General features: G+C 34.6%; 2 protein-coding genes across 2 annotated transcripts in view; one reads left to right on the top strand and one right to left on the bottom strand.

Moving 5' to 3' along the window:
* Window positions 1-20,033, top strand: part of LOC106472410 (oxysterol-binding protein 1-like) — a 30,960-nt gene that overhangs the window by 5,554 nt on the left and 5,373 nt on the right. Inside the window, exons 2-4 of the mRNA XM_013933055.2 lie at window positions 6,480-6,609; window positions 8,213-8,413; window positions 14,941-15,186. Of these exons, the coding sequence (XP_013788509.2) occupies window positions 6,496-6,609; window positions 8,213-8,413; window positions 14,941-15,186 (561 nt within the window). The 5' untranslated portion in view covers window positions 6,480-6,495. The remainder of the gene's footprint in view (window positions 1-6,479; window positions 6,610-8,212; window positions 8,414-14,940; window positions 15,187-20,033) is intronic.
* Window positions 7-4,302, bottom strand: LOC111089125 (sodium- and chloride-dependent neutral and basic amino acid transporter B(0+)-like). Its single transcript, XM_022400987.1, has 3 exons — window positions 4,297-4,302; window positions 3,436-3,603; window positions 7-1,077 (listed from the first exon to the last, which is right to left on the bottom strand). Exons 1-3 carry the CDS (start codon window positions 4,300-4,302, stop codon window positions 829-831), a joined length of 423 nt encoding a protein of 140 aa, XP_022256695.1. The 3' UTR covers window positions 7-828.

Below are 20,033 nucleotides of genomic sequence, written 5' to 3'. Positions count from 1 at the left end.
ATAACCATAAGCTATACGAAAACAAAGACCACCACTAGAAACTATGTACAGTAAGAAATACATATAATTGTATATTTGTTAATTAAGAACAGCAAGAAAATTTACTAATTTACTTCATATGATACAATTGTCTCTTCAAAATCTCAGAATGATTAATATTATGATCGTAATAAATGTTTATTCAATTCATCAAAAAAGCTAAAAAAAAACCCAATTGTAAAATTTCTATGATAAAAAAAATTACCAGTAATGAAAACAGCTCACGATATGCACCCTGTCTTATAAAGACTTCAGAATTCGTAAGCTTGATTGACAAATAAAAAATATGACATATTAATGTAGAGTTTAGTGAAATAATTCATATTGTTGGCACTCTATAATATTTACAGAACATAACATGCAAGTTATATATTTACACTTATTCAGATGTTTCTATAATTACAACTCGCACCATTAGTAAAATCACATGAAACTTAAAAGAACTTTGGAGGCTCAGCTAATTTCTTGTTTCATGGTGTTTTTCAGATCTTTTTGTTATCTTAATACGACTTTCCTGTTACTCCTAAAACCTTGATAGTCATATTATTTGCCATAGCTTAGCTACAGTTTAGATTATAGAATATGAACGTATGACAGGAAAGAAAATGTAAATTATATTCATAGAGAAAGAAATGCAACCATTATCTTATGGGGCTATAAGACTATAATCCCAGCATTATAGATATGTTAACCCAAAACAGTACACAGATACTGCTAGGGAATGAAACCATTAACACTACAGCCCCTTTTCTAAACCTTTAAGTAAGATGTTCGTTTTTGAATATCAACTTAAAGTCCAGTTTCATGATTAGGGTAACTGGGAATGTTGAGCTTTAGACCTTCTGAATCTGATGTGTCATCTTGTTGACCATCACCTTCCTTGCTCAGGTCATCTGGGAAATCAAAGCAATCGGGATCATAGTTTGGTAGTGCCAGTGGAACTTGGGAGTCGGTGTGTTTAGGACTGCGGGTCTCCATACGATGCATCTGAAGCTTGGGTCCCCAATCATCTGTTGGCTGGATTAACATCTTTATTCGCTGCGTAAAAGATTAAAAAAAACAAGAGCTGTTTAAGTAACTTTATTCTACATTTCTCAACAAAGTTTCTTAATTGAACCTTACATATTTTGGTTTGTTGGTTGGTTATTAAATACAAAGCTACAGAATAGACTATCTGTGCTGTGCCCATCATGGGTATTGAAGCCCAGTTTTTAGTATTAAAAGCCATTACTACATGAGCCATTGGGGGCTCCTACACATACAAGTACCTTTCATGTACTAGTTGCTTTGAATTCAGTCTCTGTAATTTAATTATATATATACTTCTGTCAGTAATTGGAACTAGTGTCTCTGTAATTTAATTATATATATACTTCTGTCAGTAAATGGAACCAGTGATATATATATAATTAAATTACAGAGACACTGTTTCCATTTACTGACAGAAGTACAGAACTTCTGCACAGCATTTATTACATAACATTTGCAAAATTAAATACTCAACTATTAGTTATTCTTGCAAGAATTATAACACAGTGTTAGATAACATAAACACCGAAGATTTAAACAACATTTTATTCTGTAAATGTAATCGTTATTGTTCCCTTACATATATTCTCTCATTGACATCGTGAATAACGAAGATTTAGGACTACTAGTGAACTTACATATATTCTCCCATTGACATCGTGAATAACGAAGATTTAGGACTACTAGTGAATAAAGGTCCCAAGTTTTGGGAATATTAACTGGAAACACATCAAAAAATTAACTGGAACATCACACAGTACAGTTGTACATAAACAGAGTAAAAAGAGAATTTAAAAGTAACCTGATTTAGAAATTAGGTAAATGATGTTAAACCACAATCAGTAAACATATAACATACTTAAAGAAATTCACTATTAAGAAGAATAAACATGATATGGGTTTGAAAGAAGCTACTGTTCATTTACATCGTAGATACGTCATCACTGCCATGTATAACGCAGCTAAACAATATTAATGCATTTTCTAAATGGTCACATAGATCAGTGTCTTCAGAGATCACACAGAAAGAGTGGCTTAATGAGTTTTCTTTGGTCAAAATATGTGTTAAAGAGAATTAAAGCCATGTTATACTAAAGTTATGAAGCCAACATCTATTGTTTCTGAGTTCCCTAGTTAGGTATAGTATATTCTTTACTTATTGTTACTTTCAATAACAGTGTTGATCATGCTGTGTAGTATCTTACTTTTTAATTTTATATATTTTTCATTATAAAGAGTACAGTTAGTTAATATATGTATTTAGAAGTATCCCATATCTACTATATTAGTTGAACCTTGCGAGATATTATTGGGATTACGGCCAAAAATATTGTTAACACGAGGGAACCCAATTGACGGAACAATGCATTCTAATCTTTATAAGTGGAAGTGTAAAAAAAAAAGGTGTATTTAATTAGCTCTACTGATTGGCAGGTTGACTTTTAGTTTCACTCTAAGTACATAACATAATCAGATTGGAAGTTAGTATTAATTGTATAAACTATTTAACAGGTTCACGATAACAATGTAGACTATTTATCGGAATCTGGTCCTTCAAAGATTAAATCTTAGACAAGCTTGTTAACCTTTACCAAAGTAAGTCTCAGATTTGATGCTTTTAAAATGCTATTAATCATGCAGGGCATTTATAAATTATGCCAACAAAATCATTTATTGGTGAACAGAGTGTACTAAAACTACACAAACAATTCTAAAGTCAAGCATATTTAAATCACTCGCACATATGCTAACAAGTAATTTACATCAAAGTTGGAAAATATGCATCTTACAGAGCCAGTACATTACATGCAAGTCTCTCTAGCCATGATACTTCAAAAAACACATTCTTATAGCATTCCGATGTAAAGCTAATGCTCTAGTGTTGGCAGGGACATAACTTTAACGCTTCTTAGTTCATCTCGACAGAGTGCTCTCAATCAGATATCTTTAATCAAGATAGTTATATCAAATGATAAAACATTTGTATTAAGTTTATTATCTTAGTAGCTTTTATGTATTTATTCACAATAGTCATCTGTTAATTAATTCATTACTTAATTATTTCCAAAACTAATTGGTAATGAACAGTTAATTTCAAATAATTCCAGTTCAAATTATCCAACTACACGTAAAGGCTAAATATTTCAAAGCCACGAGAAATAAATAAACAAACAACAACAAAAAAAATCTAAAATTAAGAACCAGTAAACAGACCGAGTCTCCATCATGGTCTTGACTAGTGTCTAACAGTTATTGTGTATAATTCAGAGTTTTCTGAGTGCATCCTAAAGACTAAGCTATCTTTCTGATTCAAAAAGGACTTCTATTTGCAATCAGATACCGACAAATAATACCAGTTATACATACTTTTCCAACAGGTCCCTCGGCTTTGTAGACTTGGATACAGGCTACAATAGGAATTGCCGACACTGAAAACATGGACAAAGTCCAACCAACAGCAGTTGCCCAGTCTGGATATACGTAGCTACCGTACTCGGTAGGATGAATGTCAATCCAGGAAAACACCAGAACAGCCTATAAAAATACAAAATAATACACATTTTACACCAGGACAGCCTATAAAAATACAAAATAATACACATTTTACACCAGAACAGCCTATAAAAATACAAAATAATACACATTTTACACCAGGACAGCCTATAAAAATACAAAATAATACACATTTTACACCAGGACAGCCTATAAAAATACAAAATAATACACATTTTACACCAGGACAGCCTATAAAAATACAAAATAATACACATTTTAACACCAGGACAGCCTATAAAAATACAAAATAATACACATTTAACACCAGGACAGCCTATAAAAATACAAAATAATACACATTTTACACCAGAGTACCAAGATTACCTAGCTGATTAATTAATTCATTCCAATCATTATAACTAAGATTGGTATGTTAAATTAGTTTCTATCTCTGAACTATGTAGATAGCTTGTTTTGATAATTTTAAAGCGTCCATTATGCGTTGTAATAATCTTACAAATAAAAAAAGTAAATTAAAACTTTGGAACTTCACTATATAATTTTACTGAGTGAAAAAGTATTTTTTCTCCCTCAATATTTATTAATCAATTCATCTATTTTTGTTGAAGGCAATTGATTTTTTTTATAACTTAAAAATGACAAACTCATGAGTTTTACCATGGTAATTGCAAGATTGAATAGTGAAATTGTTATATAAATAGATATTATTACACCCATAGTTCTTCTCCTTCATTACTACATTTATATATAAATAGATTTCCAATGCTAGGCTTATTTTTATATACACAATGCAAAATAAACATTATGCATTATAGCCTTATATTATAACATAGCATGATGCGTTGGGACAACATGGGACCTATTGGTCCATCTCGGCTGTTCCATCCTCTAAAAAACTAAATTAAATAATTTTTAAAAAATCTTAAAATCAGCCCTTATCATCCATATACTTATCAAGGTTTTTTTTAAACTCGCATAAATTTACAGCCTCTGCAATATCCAAAGGCCAATCACTTTATTAGAAAACTAAAACTGTTTTACTGAAGATGACTCCTTCCCTGTCAAAATTTATACTTGTGTCTCCTAGTCCTACTTTTCTCACTGTTAAATATGACAAAAATTGAATTGTTGGAAAAGGTTCAGAGAAGGGTTACTAGAATGGTGCCTGGGATGGAGGGGTTGTCATATGAGGAGAGGCTGAAATCTCTCAAATTGTTTTATCTTGAAAAAAGAATAATTAGAGGGATCTGATTGAGGTGTTTAAGATTGTAAAGGGAATTGATAGTGTTGATGCATCATCTTCTTTCCTCAGGTAAAGAGCCCAAGACTTAACAAAATATTCCAAATGTGGCCTAACCAGTGACCTGTACAATGAAATTATAACCTCTTGTATTCAATATTTCTGTAGATACAATCTAAAATCCTATTTCCCTACCACAAGCAACAGCACACTGATTGGATGGCTTTAAAGGCTGATCGACTAATACACCGATCCCTTTCCTTCATAACACTGTTAAGGTTATTCCCATCCAAATTACACTTCTAAATCAAATTATTATAACCCACATACATTATTTTGCATTTATTATAATTAAAATCTATTTGCTATTTATTTGCCCAACTCACTAAATGATCTAAATCCTTTTGTACATCAGCATCATCCTCTTCACATCTAGCAACACCCAAGACTTTAATATCATCTGGAAGATTAAGTAATTTACTGACAATTCCTTTATCTATGTCACTGATGTAAATCAAAAAGAGCAAATATCCTAAGACTGAGTCCTAAGGTACTCCACTTGTGACATTAATCCAGTTTGACTGAACTCCGTTTGTAACAACCCTCTGCTTTCTTTCATCCAGCCACTCTTCTATCCAATTTGCTAACTTGTCCCTGACACCTATAGAGGTAATTTTTTCTACAAGCCTTTTATGTGGCACCTTGTCAAATGCTTTCCAAAAATCTAGATACATCAAAACTACATAAGCAGTAACTTTCTCAAAGAATGTCAAAAGATTTGTAAGACAATATTTTCCCTTAGTGAAACCATATTGATTATCCAATAAAATTCTAAACTTTGTTAAATGACTTTACAAAGCATCTTTTAACAGACTTTCCACCCACCCACCCCACCCTCCCAGTGGCACAGCGGTATGTCTGCGGACTCACAACCCTAGAAACCAGGTTTCGATACCCGTGGTAGGCAGAGCACAGATAGACCATTGTGTAGCTTTGTTCTTAAATTCAAACAAACAATTAACAGACTTTCCAAGACTTTTCCCACAACTGATGTAAGACTAATGGGTCTATAATTACTGGGACAATTTTTGTCACCTCCCTTGAAAAGAGGAGTTACATTAGCTAACTATCAATCCTTACCATTCAAGGACTGGCAAAAAAAATAGTCATAAACGGCTCACATATCCAATCTTTAACCTCCTTCAAAACCCTTGGGGAAATATTATCTGACCCACAAGCTTTATTGTTTTTTAAACTTCCCAATTTTTTCTTAGCCAGCTCAGAATTAATGCAGTCAATCTACTATTTGGTCAATTTTGTGCTGCCCACTGTATCAGTATTCTTCTTTGTGTTGGTCATTCAGAACTCAATATAAAACAATTAGATTATTTATTTTTTGAAGAGAATTCAGCACCAATAAAATTAATTTATCCAATTAAAACCAAAGTTAATATGGAAATATTTATTAAAAATTCCTACAAATACAGTTTCCTTCAAATAAAGTTATTCTACATTATTCATATGTTGGAATTTGTTCCATTTTGTCTTTTGTTCTGCGTAAGGAATTTTTAAAATGAGTAAGGGAAACCTGTGAAATACTGTAGTGTTGTGTGTATGTTAGAGAAAACAACAACCCTATGTGTGTTTTTTAAAGTCGAACCTGTAGTGGTATGAGTCTTCAGAGTGAAGGCCAGGGTTACACAGATGGTGCCTCATCAGAATCTGACACAGATCCAGATCGGGAAAAAGATGAAGCTCGAGTTATTACAAGAAGAAGTAACCAAGTAAGCTTTGTGTTTTAGGTATTGATTTTTTTTTCATTTGTAAATTTTTTTTTAATTGTGTGGCTTCTGTGTTTGTTTGAAATCAATATTTTCTTGTCCAGTATATCAGTATTCTTCATTGTATTGGTCATTCTGAACTTAGTATCAAACTTGTTTTTGGCTAGAAAAAGTAATAACTTGTAATATGTAGTACAGAAATGAAGATTTAATGTTTGAAAAAAAATGAAACAAAGATGACAGTATTGAAAAAAAAAATTCAAATCAAAAGAAGTAAAACTAAAAAAACAAAAATTATAAGAGGATCATTTCTGACTCGTTAGGGAAAACTTATTTTCTAGTGACTGAAATCAATAACACTTATCTTTTAATCAAAATTATTTTTCAGTGACAATTCTAGCCTAATAAGTGAGGATCAGTTGAGTTTTTTATCTTCCAAAACCATCTTTGTGAATTTATAAAATTTGTGAAAAATTCTGATTGTATCATAAAAAATATATCTTTTGGAAATACAATAAAAAACGGGGAAACGGTTATGCCCTTACTTGAGCTATTTTATAGGTACGTCTGTAGGAATTTCTTACACAGACTTGCAGTTCTTCTTTGTATTTTATGACACCTCATACTATTCACTAGAGAGAAGCAAAATAATTGGTAAAAAAAGTCACTTGCTATATTGAGTATTTTCTGCTGAAGTTTGATATTAAAGCTGAAAATTAAATTAAGTCTGAAAACTTTCTTCACAAATACATTTCCAACATATTAATTTTCTTTTAAGTCACCCTTAGCAAATATTTTAATTGACATCAATTTAATTGTTAAATTTTTTTATTGTTTTGAACCAATGTCGCTTTGAACTAAGACAGTCGGTGCAAATCAAATGAAATATCTTGTACTGTATCATTTCATTCCAAGCCATACACGTACCCTGACATTTTAAATTTCATCCTACTACTTGTAATTTCACATTTATATGTGGTTTCCCAACCGTTTCTCTGTGGTTGACATCATTTAATGTTGCTTTGGCAAAGTTGTAATGCAAGGCTTGGTTGATTTTGTAGTTTTAATTGTAACTTTGAACTATGTTTTATTTGTTGAAATTGCATTCATGTGGTTTTTCTTTGTTTCTGATAATGTTTTTACGTAATATTTTTATGTAAATACACTTTCTATTTTTATGAAAGTACTATCGTGGAATCATGTTTTTTTTTGTGATTCTTTCATTTAATGGTAAGAATTTAGTGTACATTGGGATTTAAGTGACATTAATATCACTAGGATTGTGGTATCCATGCTGAGCTACAGAACATGCTGAGTGCATGAGCACAAGAAGTTAAGCAAAATGATATGGTCAGAATATCGATCAGGAATTTAATGTTTATATATTTGAATTATTAAGTAAAAGTGACAGCAAGATAAATAAACTGTTAGTGAGTAAGCATTTAAGAATGTTAGAATAGAAAAGTGAATCACTGACAGTTTATTTGAAGCTTTAAGTTTAAAGATATAGTTCACTATTTGTAATTTCTAACGCAATAAGTCAGTCATCTTATTTAATGTTATATCAATATTACTTGGTAATCAACATGTTTTGTTTTGTTTTCAGGAAGAGTTTTATGATTCTAACCAGTCCTCTTGGACAAACCAAAAATCAGAAAATGGCTCTTTTGAGCAAAATGAAGAAACAGAAAAAGAAGGAAAACGCAAGCGTAGAATCAATATTCCTGAGAGACCAAATTACAGTCTTAGCTTATGGTCCATTATGAAAAATTGTATTGGGAAAGAGCTTACCAAGATCCCAATGCCTGTAAGTTCTCTCTCTCGTTATGTTTTTTTCTATTTCATAGAGGTGAAATTCTACATTGCATAATATTATATTTGTTTTGCTGCAAACATACTAGACTGTTATACAAGTATTAGTGGTTAACCAAGGTGCAAAATTAACATGTGCTCAGTGCCAACTGCTCCTAAAATCACATCAAATGCATAAAAACTTACAAGGGTGTGTGTGCCTCATTAGAAGTGAAAATATTGTGGTGATCCTCTCATACTAGATAAAACAGCACTTGTTTCTGGCCAGTACATAATGGAGTGTACTCTGAATATAAATGAAGATGAAGATTCGGTCTTTTCTTAACTTGAATTTTCAATATGGTACATCACCTCTCTCACATATATAGCTATTCTCATTCAGTACTGCCCTCTATATGCAAAAAAAATTGTTTTGCATGCCGCATGATTATTTGCATGTGTGACGCAAGTGGTACCAGGATAATCGTGGGTATGTGGGAGTGCAAGGCTTGCAACAACCCTCCACCAAGAGGAGTACGACACAACCTCCTGATGGATGTAGTTCACTCTATCCGATTCTACCAAACTATCACTTCTCTTTTGGTAGTGCTATGGTGAAGACGTGTTTTGATTGTGCTCTATTCACACATTTTTTTTCTTTATTAATATCATTCGAAGTGGAAAGACCATTTCTAAATTTTGCTACTGTTTTTAATTTTATAGTTTTCCTTGCAAACTTCCTTCATCATTTTATGATGAATACTGAAGTTAATGTGACAACTTCAGAGGTTATACTACTTGCTCTTACCACACTTACACAAGCTTCAGGTCGGGGGAACTCGACTGAGGATTTTTCGGCCTTTAATTCTTTGAGAGATTGTTTGTTGTCTGAGTCGACCTTCTTCCTCCAATAGTTATCAACTTCCTCCTAAACAAGCTGAACCTGTTCATAACAACTAAGATTTTGACATTCTTTTTCCTCCTCCAAATTATGCCATGCCATTGAATGCCTCTCTTGTGGAATCTGTGAGGCCTAATTCAGCCTTTTCAGACATGTTCTCATGTATGTTCCATTTTGTCCATTTCCCCAATTTCCTTTAATCCTGTACTTTCCTTATTACCTGACACTTATTTCTCTCTATATTTTATTTTCCCTCCTTCTCCTGAAAACAGGATTCATGCTGAGCAATTTTTTTCTTAGTTGCGAGCTGGTGCTAGCATACCTTACCCTCCACAGGCCATGGATCAGTTTGTCTTGGCTTACCATCAGACATATTACCCCTTTCTTTATTCTCAACAGTTAGAATCACTACTGAAAGTCCTGTCCATTTATCCCATGCCCAGTTTTCCTGCCTTTGTCTTGTCATTACAACTTTCCCATGTTACTTGTCCACCATATATCTCCTTTATGAGGTACTCCACCATTCCCCTGAGTGATTTTGGGGAATACCTTCTTCCTCATTATCTCTACATTGGCATGATTGTCCTCCTCGGCTCTCTCTCTCTCTTCACAAATGGTTTCTTTATTGTTGGGACCTTATGGGGAGGGATCCTGTCTTGTCTCAGGTTTGTTTACCATCAACTTACCTTTGGGATTTGCAGATGGCTCCATTTGTCCAGTGGTTTGTTTTGGGGGATATTCCTGAAACTTTTAAATCATGTGTGTAATCTGTAAGGTAACATTTGACCCTTTTTTCCTTGGTTGCTCGTTTGTCTCAACCTGAGCCCTTGCAAACCCCAGTGTCTGTTCCATGTCTGACACTTTCCTGTTCCTCCCACTAGGGGTTACACCTTTTGTCATTTTTATCGAAGCAGGCCATATCAATGCCAGCAGTACTGGTGACTATCCTATGGGTTCCGGTCTGATGGGAACTTGTTTGAAAGATTTTGTTCAAATATGGTGGGAATTCATTACTGATCATTGGGTTCTTCAGGTCTTGTCAGAAAGACTTGGCATCCAATTCCTTTCTCCAACCCCATTGTCTCCCATACCCATATCCTTTCCATTACTTTGGGATCCTATTACCAGACAATGTCTGTCCGAGGCGCTCCAGACTCTTCTATCACAGAGAGCTATCGAGCCTGTCAGCCATCCTTCCCCAGGCTTTTACTCCAGACTGTTTGTGGTCGCAAGAAAAATGGATATTGGTGTCCTATGATTGCTCTGTCCCACCTCAATGAATTTCTGTATCTTCTCTATTTTACAATGGAGTCTTTTCTCACACTCTGGTGGGCATTCTCTCTGGGATTGTGGATGACCATGGTAGATGTCTCGAATGCTTATCTACACATTACTGTTTCTCATCGGTGCAGACACTATCTATGGTTTGTCCATCATGGGATTGTGTACCAGTTTCACACCTTGACTTTTGGGCTTATTTTGGTCAACTACATGCTCAGAAATTGTGGTTACGCCACTACATGGACGACTGGCTTCTGTTTGCTCCTCCCGAAATGGAATCTTCCCATCACTCTCATATCCTCCTTTCAGAAGCTGCTTGAGTGGGTTGAATTATCAAGTTGGAGAAGTCTTTCCTGTATCCTACCTAATATCTTGTCCACTTGGGGGTCTTTTTCAACTCCCAGCTCAGTTTGACCCAACCTTCTCCTCTTTCTCTCCATTCTATGGAGCTTTCAATTCTCCATGCCCTTGCTGCTCCCTCTTACTGCTCTTGAAGTTCTCTTGCTTTTGGGAATGTGGGCTTCTATGGAAGCTTATCCACTAGGGTCAGGAACATATGCAATCTCTTCAGTGGACTCTGCATGACCAATGGAAACTCCCTTGGATTCTCCCATTTCCCTTGCTCCTTTCCTCATAGATGATCTGTGTTGGTAGTTGAACAAGGCCCACACATTGTTGGGTGTACCACTTTCTCTTCCCTTTTGTTTTTTCCAGTACCATTTTGGGTTTACTTCACCTATCCTCTCCATGTTGTTACATTCCTTCCAGATTCGTAGACCTCCTTGTTGAGGATTGGGATGTCATTGTGGTTCCCTCAACTGAATATATTTGTATATTTAGTTATTTGCATAAGATCACATTCAGAAGGATACCTCCATGGTCCACCACTGCAGTGGCTTAGAATTGGAAAGTGGCAAGAACTCCCATACTCCACTTGAAGAACAATGGGAATAAGATGCGGTGGAGAGTCTGGAGGAATGCCAACACCGGAGACAGTGCAATGGGTGACCACAAAAACCTTATTATGAAAAGCAGAATGCTCCTGATTTATTCAATCTAAGGGACAGCAGGTATAGGCTGTTATTCCCTTCTGCTTTACTCATTTAAGTCCAAGGGTTAGTATGGTCCAGAATGGGCATTTTGATGAAGCAAATATATCGCAAAGGAAAAACCTACAAGTGATCTTGTGGAACACCCCATCTCAACAGTATGTATTATATGCCATGGGAATATATTTTATGATAGCAGCACGGCTGTACAGTGCAGATTTGTGGTGCACTAAGTATATCTGGACAAGCAACATTTGCCACAGAGTGAGATCCTAACACTAAAAAAGGGACATGCCCCTAAAATAAAGTAAAATGTATATAAAATGATAACTTACCCAGTCACAATCTTACCAAAGTTTGAAGGATGGCGACAGGTGGAAAAAAGTATCCCAATGAGGAAGAAACAGCCACCCAATGCAAATATATTGGGAAATGAACGTATGAGCAGTAGTCCCCATGCCTGCTCAAAGAATTTTCTCCAATGAATGATGGAGGTGAGATGCCAGGGAAAAAATAAGGTGCCTGATCTGATTTAACAACACGTGAAACAGATTTCGGAAAGAAGGAGACAAGGAGGAATAAGCCAATCGAATCAAAAGCTGAACCCAACTGATAAGTGTTGAAGAAGAAAGGTCACGAACAGAGGAATGTTGCCAGGGGATGAAAAGGTAGGAACCGAATGAGAGTAGCGACCGGCAACACGTGTTGATTGGTCCTGCTCAAAATCCAAAATCATTCACTGGGAAATAATATCCATGTGATGGTAGAATGAGGGATCCCAATCAAAGGGGTGAAGTGTAATGTGACAGACCAACTTCAAAGCAACATCAACTCCTCAGACAGGACCATACAGCATTGGAACCCATGCTAACTTCCGGTTACCATTGTACAGAAGTAGTTTTCCCCTATAAATGATACGCAACCTCACCCTCTAGATAGTCACAGAAGCTGGGTGCAACATCAACCCTTGGAGCCCACCAGACAGAGATGGTGCACATGAATGGACGACTAGCTTTATCTGCACCAGGAGAACCCCACTGCCCAAAATGTCTGGTTAGTTGTGGATTGGACACATATGCCTGTTTCACAGATCAGTTTGCTCAGTATGTAATTCTGTTTTATGGAATTTGAGGTGAAAATGTTGTGGACCCTCCTCCTATCATGGATCAAAGGTCAAATTCTCCTTACCCCTTGGTTTTGGACTGGAGTTGACTGGCTGCGTACAGTCCACCATGCTCTTGCCACTCTGTACCTTGGAGCACGTCCACTTTTGCTTTCCCCCGTATTACTGTCTGTAGAAGGTTCATTTACAGCCTCACTTCATCTGGATTATGAGTATGTTCTTAGGTGTTTTGGATTCCAATCTTATCATATTCTCTTCCCTATGGTTGTGCTTCTCTTTTTTTCGCCTATATCTGCGACACCTCTTTGCATAGTCAGTGAAGAGTATAGCTGGTACAGAAGTGGTGTGGTCTCCCAAGGATGATTCTTTATTACGAGGATTATTAGTATAGGGTAATTTTTGGATACTTTTGAAGGGTGTTGCTTTATATATCCTTCACACTGGTCCCTCTACCTATTCGATGTGGGATTCTAGCTATATATTTGAGAAGAGGTAATGTACCGTATCAGAAGTTATAATTTTTCTATACTGAAAATATATTTCCAATAGGTACTTACCTCCTCTCACATTTCCCACCCTTCCTTCCCCACTGTAAACCAATGCTTCCTTTTCTGCCTAAGCTCGAAATGATAGTTTGATAAGATTGGACAGAGGGAGCCACATGCATCAGGAGGTTGTGTCGCACTACTGTTGATGGAAGGTTGTCACATGACGATTTGCATGCGAGATGCAGTGGAACCACTATAATCATGAGTAAGTGTGAGTGCAAGGCAAAAAAAATTCCAATAGAGGGCAGCACTGAACAAGAATAGCTATACATGTGATTGCAGGAAAGTATCTATTGGAAATGTATTTTCAGTATAGAAAAATTATAACTTTTGACCTTGCATCTTAAAATCCATTGGAAATTAAGGGTTTCTTTTTGTTTATATTGTCTATCAAGTTGTAGATAATGTGGCTGACTTCTACCTAGTTGCCAAACAGACTACTGTCCTATCAGGATTCAGATCCTTTCTGGGTATATACAGAAAGTTAATGCAATTTATAGACTATTGCTATGCTGAAACAACCTTGGTTGGTCAATACTGGTTATTAAAGTTCTGGGGGCCTTAAAATAGCATTTATATTTTGCTTATTAGAAATAGTAGTCATTGATTGATGCATTATTATTCATACTATGTATTTAATTGTTATTAATATTATTATTACTTGTTTTTTACTGTATCTAGGCCTAGACCTAGATTAACATCATTATCAAAAAAACAATGTAGGTGTCCTAATCTCAATTGAGAAAACCTAGATAAAAGTCTTAGCATAATTGACTGAGACTTAAAAGTTAAGAGATATAAGCTATATGTATAGTTCTATGGATTTACTCAATCCAAGCACAGTATATAAAGAGAAAAGTTTTAGCAGGAGATGGGCACCCAAAAATCTCATAGCTCGTAAAAAATTTGGGTGGCACTGCATTTGGTGACCTGTTAGTTGACTTTTGATTCACAGTAGCAAAGAAATAATTTATATATATTTAGAACTGTTATTATATTGCCCAGTTTGCCCTTGATGAAGAAAGGTCCACCTTTTGAAAGAACCCAGATTATAGGGTTGTGTATTTTTGTCCTTAATTGATTTATTGACCCTACGTTTCCTAACATTATGAGCTATTAAGTTATTGTCATTGAAATAAAATGTTTTTTAGACATCTAACAAAAAACAATGAAACACACAAGGTACTTTTAGATAGGTTTGTTTCCATGAAAAAATGATATTGTTGATTTCAAAGCTTGTATCGTGTACGTGTGTTTATATACAAATACATATCTTTGTTGTGTGTTATGTAATTATCAATGTATATCTTAATATTCTTGAAAAAGTTGCTGCATTGATATGAAAATGTATGGATGCTTATAATCAAAAAGTATCAAAGCTGTAATAAAACTTCAGACTTCTTATCAAAAAATATGAAGGGTTGGTCTTCATGTCCAGATGTAATGGAGTTAACAGTTGTTCAGGAGATAAGATTGATTTAATCGGATACATTTTGTTCAAAATTATGCTTTGAAATTTATTATTATTTAAGTGTTTCGTGTACAACTACGTGTTGTACAATAATGGAGACATATTTCACTAACTTTTGTGTTAAATAACAGACTTGCATGTTTATTTTTCTGACAATTTTTAATGCATAGGTTAATTTCAATGAGCCACTCTCCACCTTACAAAGACTCACAGAAGAATACGAGTATTCTGAGCTGTTAGATAAGGCTGCTAAAATGGAAGATACTTATGAGCAAATGGCTTATGTTGCTGCCTATACTATTTCATCGTACGCCACCACGAGCAACAGATCTGGCAAGCCCTTTAATCCACTCCTAGGCGAAACGTTTGAATGTGATCGAACAGATGACTATGGTTGGAGGTGCATTTCCGAGCAGGTATGGTACCCAGCTTAAACCTGTGTTTTTCTTAGTCACATGAGACATGCGTGGAGTAATTGTTAATTTTCCTTTTTGTGACCCTCTGTCCGTAATTGGCATGCCTGTCAGGCATTATTGAAACAGTTGCTATTTTTATCTTTCATATTTGTCATATGCTTGATATTTTGTAATAGAATACTAAAAAAAAAAACATGGATGGAATTTGAACTAAGAACGTATAAACAGTGCTGTATCAGTACATTCAGTCTAGGCATACATGTACATTGCACATGAGCTTATATTCAAGTAATGAAGATAAAATTTTATATCTGTGATCGCTCGTGTGTCAACAGGACCGAAGTTTAAGTAGTTTTATTTAAAGGTTTCTTTTAAAGTATATAATATAAAACATTGAATTGTAATGTACATGATAATACTAATTTCAGTAGAATATATTGATAGTAAAGTTGTTTAATTAAATTTTGAATGTAACTCAGTGAAACTTTGTGACTTGCACAGAAAGGAGTTTAAAGAGTGTAATGAAAGTGAAAGGGTTAAATATTAGTGTCAACTTTGAGTAGGTTGCAGGGTGTAACTTTTATGATCTTAAAGCTCAATATAAAGCTTGAATAGATTGTTGGGCACAACTTTTGGGAACGTAAAGTTTAATATCAAGATTGAGAAGGCTTTTGGGCATAACTTTTGATCTTAAACCATAATAAAACACACTTTTTCTTAACTTTCTATGCATCAAAATGATGCGAGCAGGGTTTGCTATACAGTAGTAATGTATATGTTGTATACAGCAGTAATGTATATGTTGACAAATGTATAAATTACATGATTTATGACAGTAGTTTTTTGGAACCTATTTTTCAAGGACTTTTCAGGATCTCTCCCAGAAAATCATTCATTTTCCAAAACTTATATTTCATTAAGTGACGTTCACATACTTTAAGGACCAGTCAACATATACATTACTGCTGAATCATATTTCATTTTCACATCTCTGTATTACGTATTCAGTGGAGTAGTACCAGTTACTGCAGGTTATGTTATTGTATTTCTTTCAGCTCACTACAAAGAACTAATTCCTGTTCCAGCAGCACATACTATAAAATCACAAATTTCCCCAATAAACTACATCCACAGTGTGTTAAAATCACAACTTTCCCCAATAAACTACATCCACAGTGTGTTAAAATCACAAATTTCCCCAATAAACTACATCCACAATGTGTGTATTAAAATCACAAATTTCCCCAATAAACTACATCCACTGTGTTAAAATCACAAACTTCCCCAATAAACTACATCCACAGTGTGTTAAAATCACAAATTTCCCCAATAAACTACATCCACAGTGTATTCACACATGAATAAACAGGTGCATGGGAGAACAATCAATGTGATATTATGTCTGTAAAAAAACTCCTAAAAGTTAATTTGTTTTTGCACAAACTTTGTATTTCTCCCCTACTTGTTTTACTAAAAAAAATTTAGAGAAAGAAATAGGCCCTCGTAAAAAGGAAATGCTAGGAAAATGTAAATTCAATCCTGCAAGGCAGGAGATGGACTTGTATGACAGTTGGCTTTTACCAACCACAATAATATTAACTGCAAAATAACTATGAAAACTTTAAACAAACAATACAAAAGGTGCTGTATGGGATTTTGTTTCCAATAACTTGTAATGCAGTTGAAATAGCGAGACACATAGCATGGAAACTAGATGGGTAAGTTTTTGTTTTTCTTATTCTAATAACTGAACTGAAGATTAATTAGGCAAAGGAAGAACTGGGTGTATATGAAATGTTTCACATGAGGACTTTTGGAAAAATGTATTTCGCTTGGTCTGTCATTATTAATGTTACTCATAAGTATTGTATTTACAACATTGTGCACTTGGCAAAAATTTGGGGTAATTTATTATTATGTTGTGTCACCTAGTACTTTTTTTCTTCTTCCTCTGTTTTCCTAAGTTACAAACTGAATAAAAAAGACACTCCCATAATGTAAAATATAATAACTTAATGTCTGAGTTTTGGTAAAATTAAAAAACACAATATTTTTACTATTATCATTCATCTGCCTTGGATTATGCATACGATTACTTCTGCCACCGAAGATGGATGGAGGTTATGTTTTCTACCCTGTGTCAGCAAGGTTTCTCAAAGATGACTGAATGAACTTGGACAAAACTTGGTATGCACTTGGACTATGACCAACCTAGAAGTAATTAGTTTTTTGAGGGTCAAAGGTCAAGGTCAGAAAAATTCCCCAAAATCCCCATCTTTTAACATGGGTACTGATTTTTCATACTATTTTTGCTCTATAATTCAGTCAAAAAATGATCAGATTTTGATGAAACTTGGTGGACATGCATAGAACATTATTCTTCATTGTCCTGCCAAAAGTGGTTCATGTCCATTGATAACGACAGACACGTGGATTCATTTTCATATTTTTTGAGAGCTGAATATGATAAATGCTGTGAGGTAGAGGTATGTGCTCTACTGAGTGGTCCCCTCTAGTTTTAAGTTCTGTTCTTCTAGTTAGAATTAATTCCTGTAAATGATGGTTTTACGGTTACTTTAAATGACAGTACAAGTTTTAAAACAAATAAACAAAAGCCTTACCTCTTTCTAATGATTAAAAGTAGCTCTTTTAACCACCTGAAAACTATATAACAGTTTTTTCTAAATAATAAAAAGGCTCAGGTTTAGTAATGTGTACCAAGACTTAAGCTTAGACTACAGTTTGTAGTTCATGTTTTATATCTACTCAGTGCTTTGCTACAATAAAAATAGAAAATATTTCATTCCTGGATTAGCATATATATTCACATTTTAATTAATGTAATATATTAATGGAGTTCTCTTTTTTTTTTTTCCCCTTAAGAATCAAAAGGCATTACTTCATGAACAACAGAGAGCAATAGATGTCGAGCAGAAATATTGTGGATACTGAAAACCACAATAGATGGCGAGCAGAAATATTGTGGATACTGAAAACCACAATAGATGGTGAGCAGAAATATTGTGGATACTGAAAACCACAATAGATGTCGATCAGAAATATTGTGGATACTGAAAACCACAATAGATGGTGAGCAGAAATATTGTGGATACTGAAAACCACAATAGATGGCGAGCTGAAATATTGTGGATACTGAAAACCACAATAGATGGCAAGCTGAAATATTGTGGATATTGAAAACCATCACCTCCAACTACTACAAATGTTTAGAGGATAATTCTAAAATTTTCTAAATACTGTTTTCTGATAGTGCAATTGCTTGCTTTTATGACTGTGGGGAAAGAAAAACATCATAAATGGTTAATCATGGTCATGCCCCATATTTCTGTCGTCTTTTGTACAAAATACGTAAAAATGACAGTTATGTCTTAGTGTATGATGAGTCTTTAAATAAGAAATTGCAGCCAGAGCAAACTGATTTGCACATCCAATTCCTAGACAGTTTCAAAAACAGTGGATTCAGCTTTCAAGGGTCATGACACATCAGTAGATTGTCTCTCCTACTTCAGTGTGTTGACAGAAATTTTTAACGTGGAAAACTTTCATCAGATATCAATGGATTGACCAAACGTCAATCACAAGTTCCATTAAAATTTCACATCTAGTGCCTTGTGTGAAGCTACAGATAAAAAAAGGATTGTGGGCATTGGATCGTATACTTTACACAATATACACAATGCCTTCCGAGCTTCATTTAGTACCACCAGTTGGGACTTAGAAAGCACGTTACAGGCCCTCTATAGACTTTTTTTAAGGATAAACCTGCTGGATATGATAATTCTATGTCCATAACAGGCTCATCTGTACTCCCACTAAAATTTTGTACCTACTGGTGGGTAGAGAATATTCCTGTGGCAACAAGAGCCTTGGATTTACTACCTCATCTTATCACTTTTGTGAAGAAAAAAAAGTTGAAAGTAACAAGTTTCACCATCCCAAAGTGCAAAATGGGGGCAAGGAAGTGCATTGTTCATCTGCTGAAGAAGTTATTGGATAAGACTCCCATTAAAGTCAGTTTTGTGCAACGTGCTTCTTGCCTCAGTCCACCTAAAATGGCAAAGGTTCCTGAAGACTGTGAGAAGAAATTGAAAGGAATGCTGTCATTCTTTGTTGGGTTAAAGTGCTTACCAGAACAAAAGTGTGATGATGTATAAAAGCAATTCAAGCACTTTTTTGTAAGATGAAGTCACCAGCCAGCATAGTCGCTTCCTTGATTATGACAGTCATCCCAGTGGGAAAGCAGCACGTGATACCTTTTTTGCTGAACAGCTGGAAGGAAAAGAAAAGTATCTATCACTGTAGGTTATTATCAAACTGTTGTTGGTACTTTCGCATTGACTACTGAAGAAAGAGGTTTTACTGTAAACTTATATTTCCCTGTGGTTAACAAGAAGGGGGTCACATACATCTGTTTGAGTGTGCTCCAGGATGCAGTCACAAAAGCTGGAGGAATAAGAAAAATACAGATTACCCCAAACACGATTCTGTATTACAAGTCTGCTAAGTGAAAATATGAACAATACTTAGTCACTCAACAAGAGTTGCAAAAAAGAAGAAATGAAAAGATAACACGAGCAAGAATTCATGGAACTGAATGAGGAGAAGAGAATGCTGGAGAAAGACATTGAGCATCTACAGGAGGAAATAGAAAAAGCTGAAGAAGCATAAAAAATCTTCAAAACCAAAAGAATGGATCCTTAAATTTAACTGTTTCGGTAAATCTCTGAAACAAAAGAAATCTGAGTTAGGCCATGTGATGAGCAAGATAAAAAAAAAAAAATCAAAATGAACTGTTTCAGAAAAATATCTTTTTTTTTTTTTTTATC

The sequence above is a fragment of the Limulus polyphemus genome, unplaced genomic scaffold (genome assembly GCF_000517525.1).
Source record: "Limulus polyphemus unplaced genomic scaffold, Limulus_polyphemus-2.1.2 Scaffold5308, whole genome shotgun sequence".
Lineage (NCBI taxonomy): Eukaryota > Metazoa > Arthropoda > Merostomata > Xiphosura > Limulidae > Limulus > Limulus polyphemus.
Note: the sequence above shows the minus strand (reverse complement) of the source record. Positions and strands in the feature narration are given on the sequence as shown.

Coding starts and splice junctions, on each gene's coding strand:
- LOC111089125 (XM_022400987.1), bottom strand. Junction 1,078..3,435: donor CCGAGGGACCTGTTGGAAAA/GTATGTATAACT, acceptor TCTTTTACGCAG/CGAATAAAGATGTTAATCCA.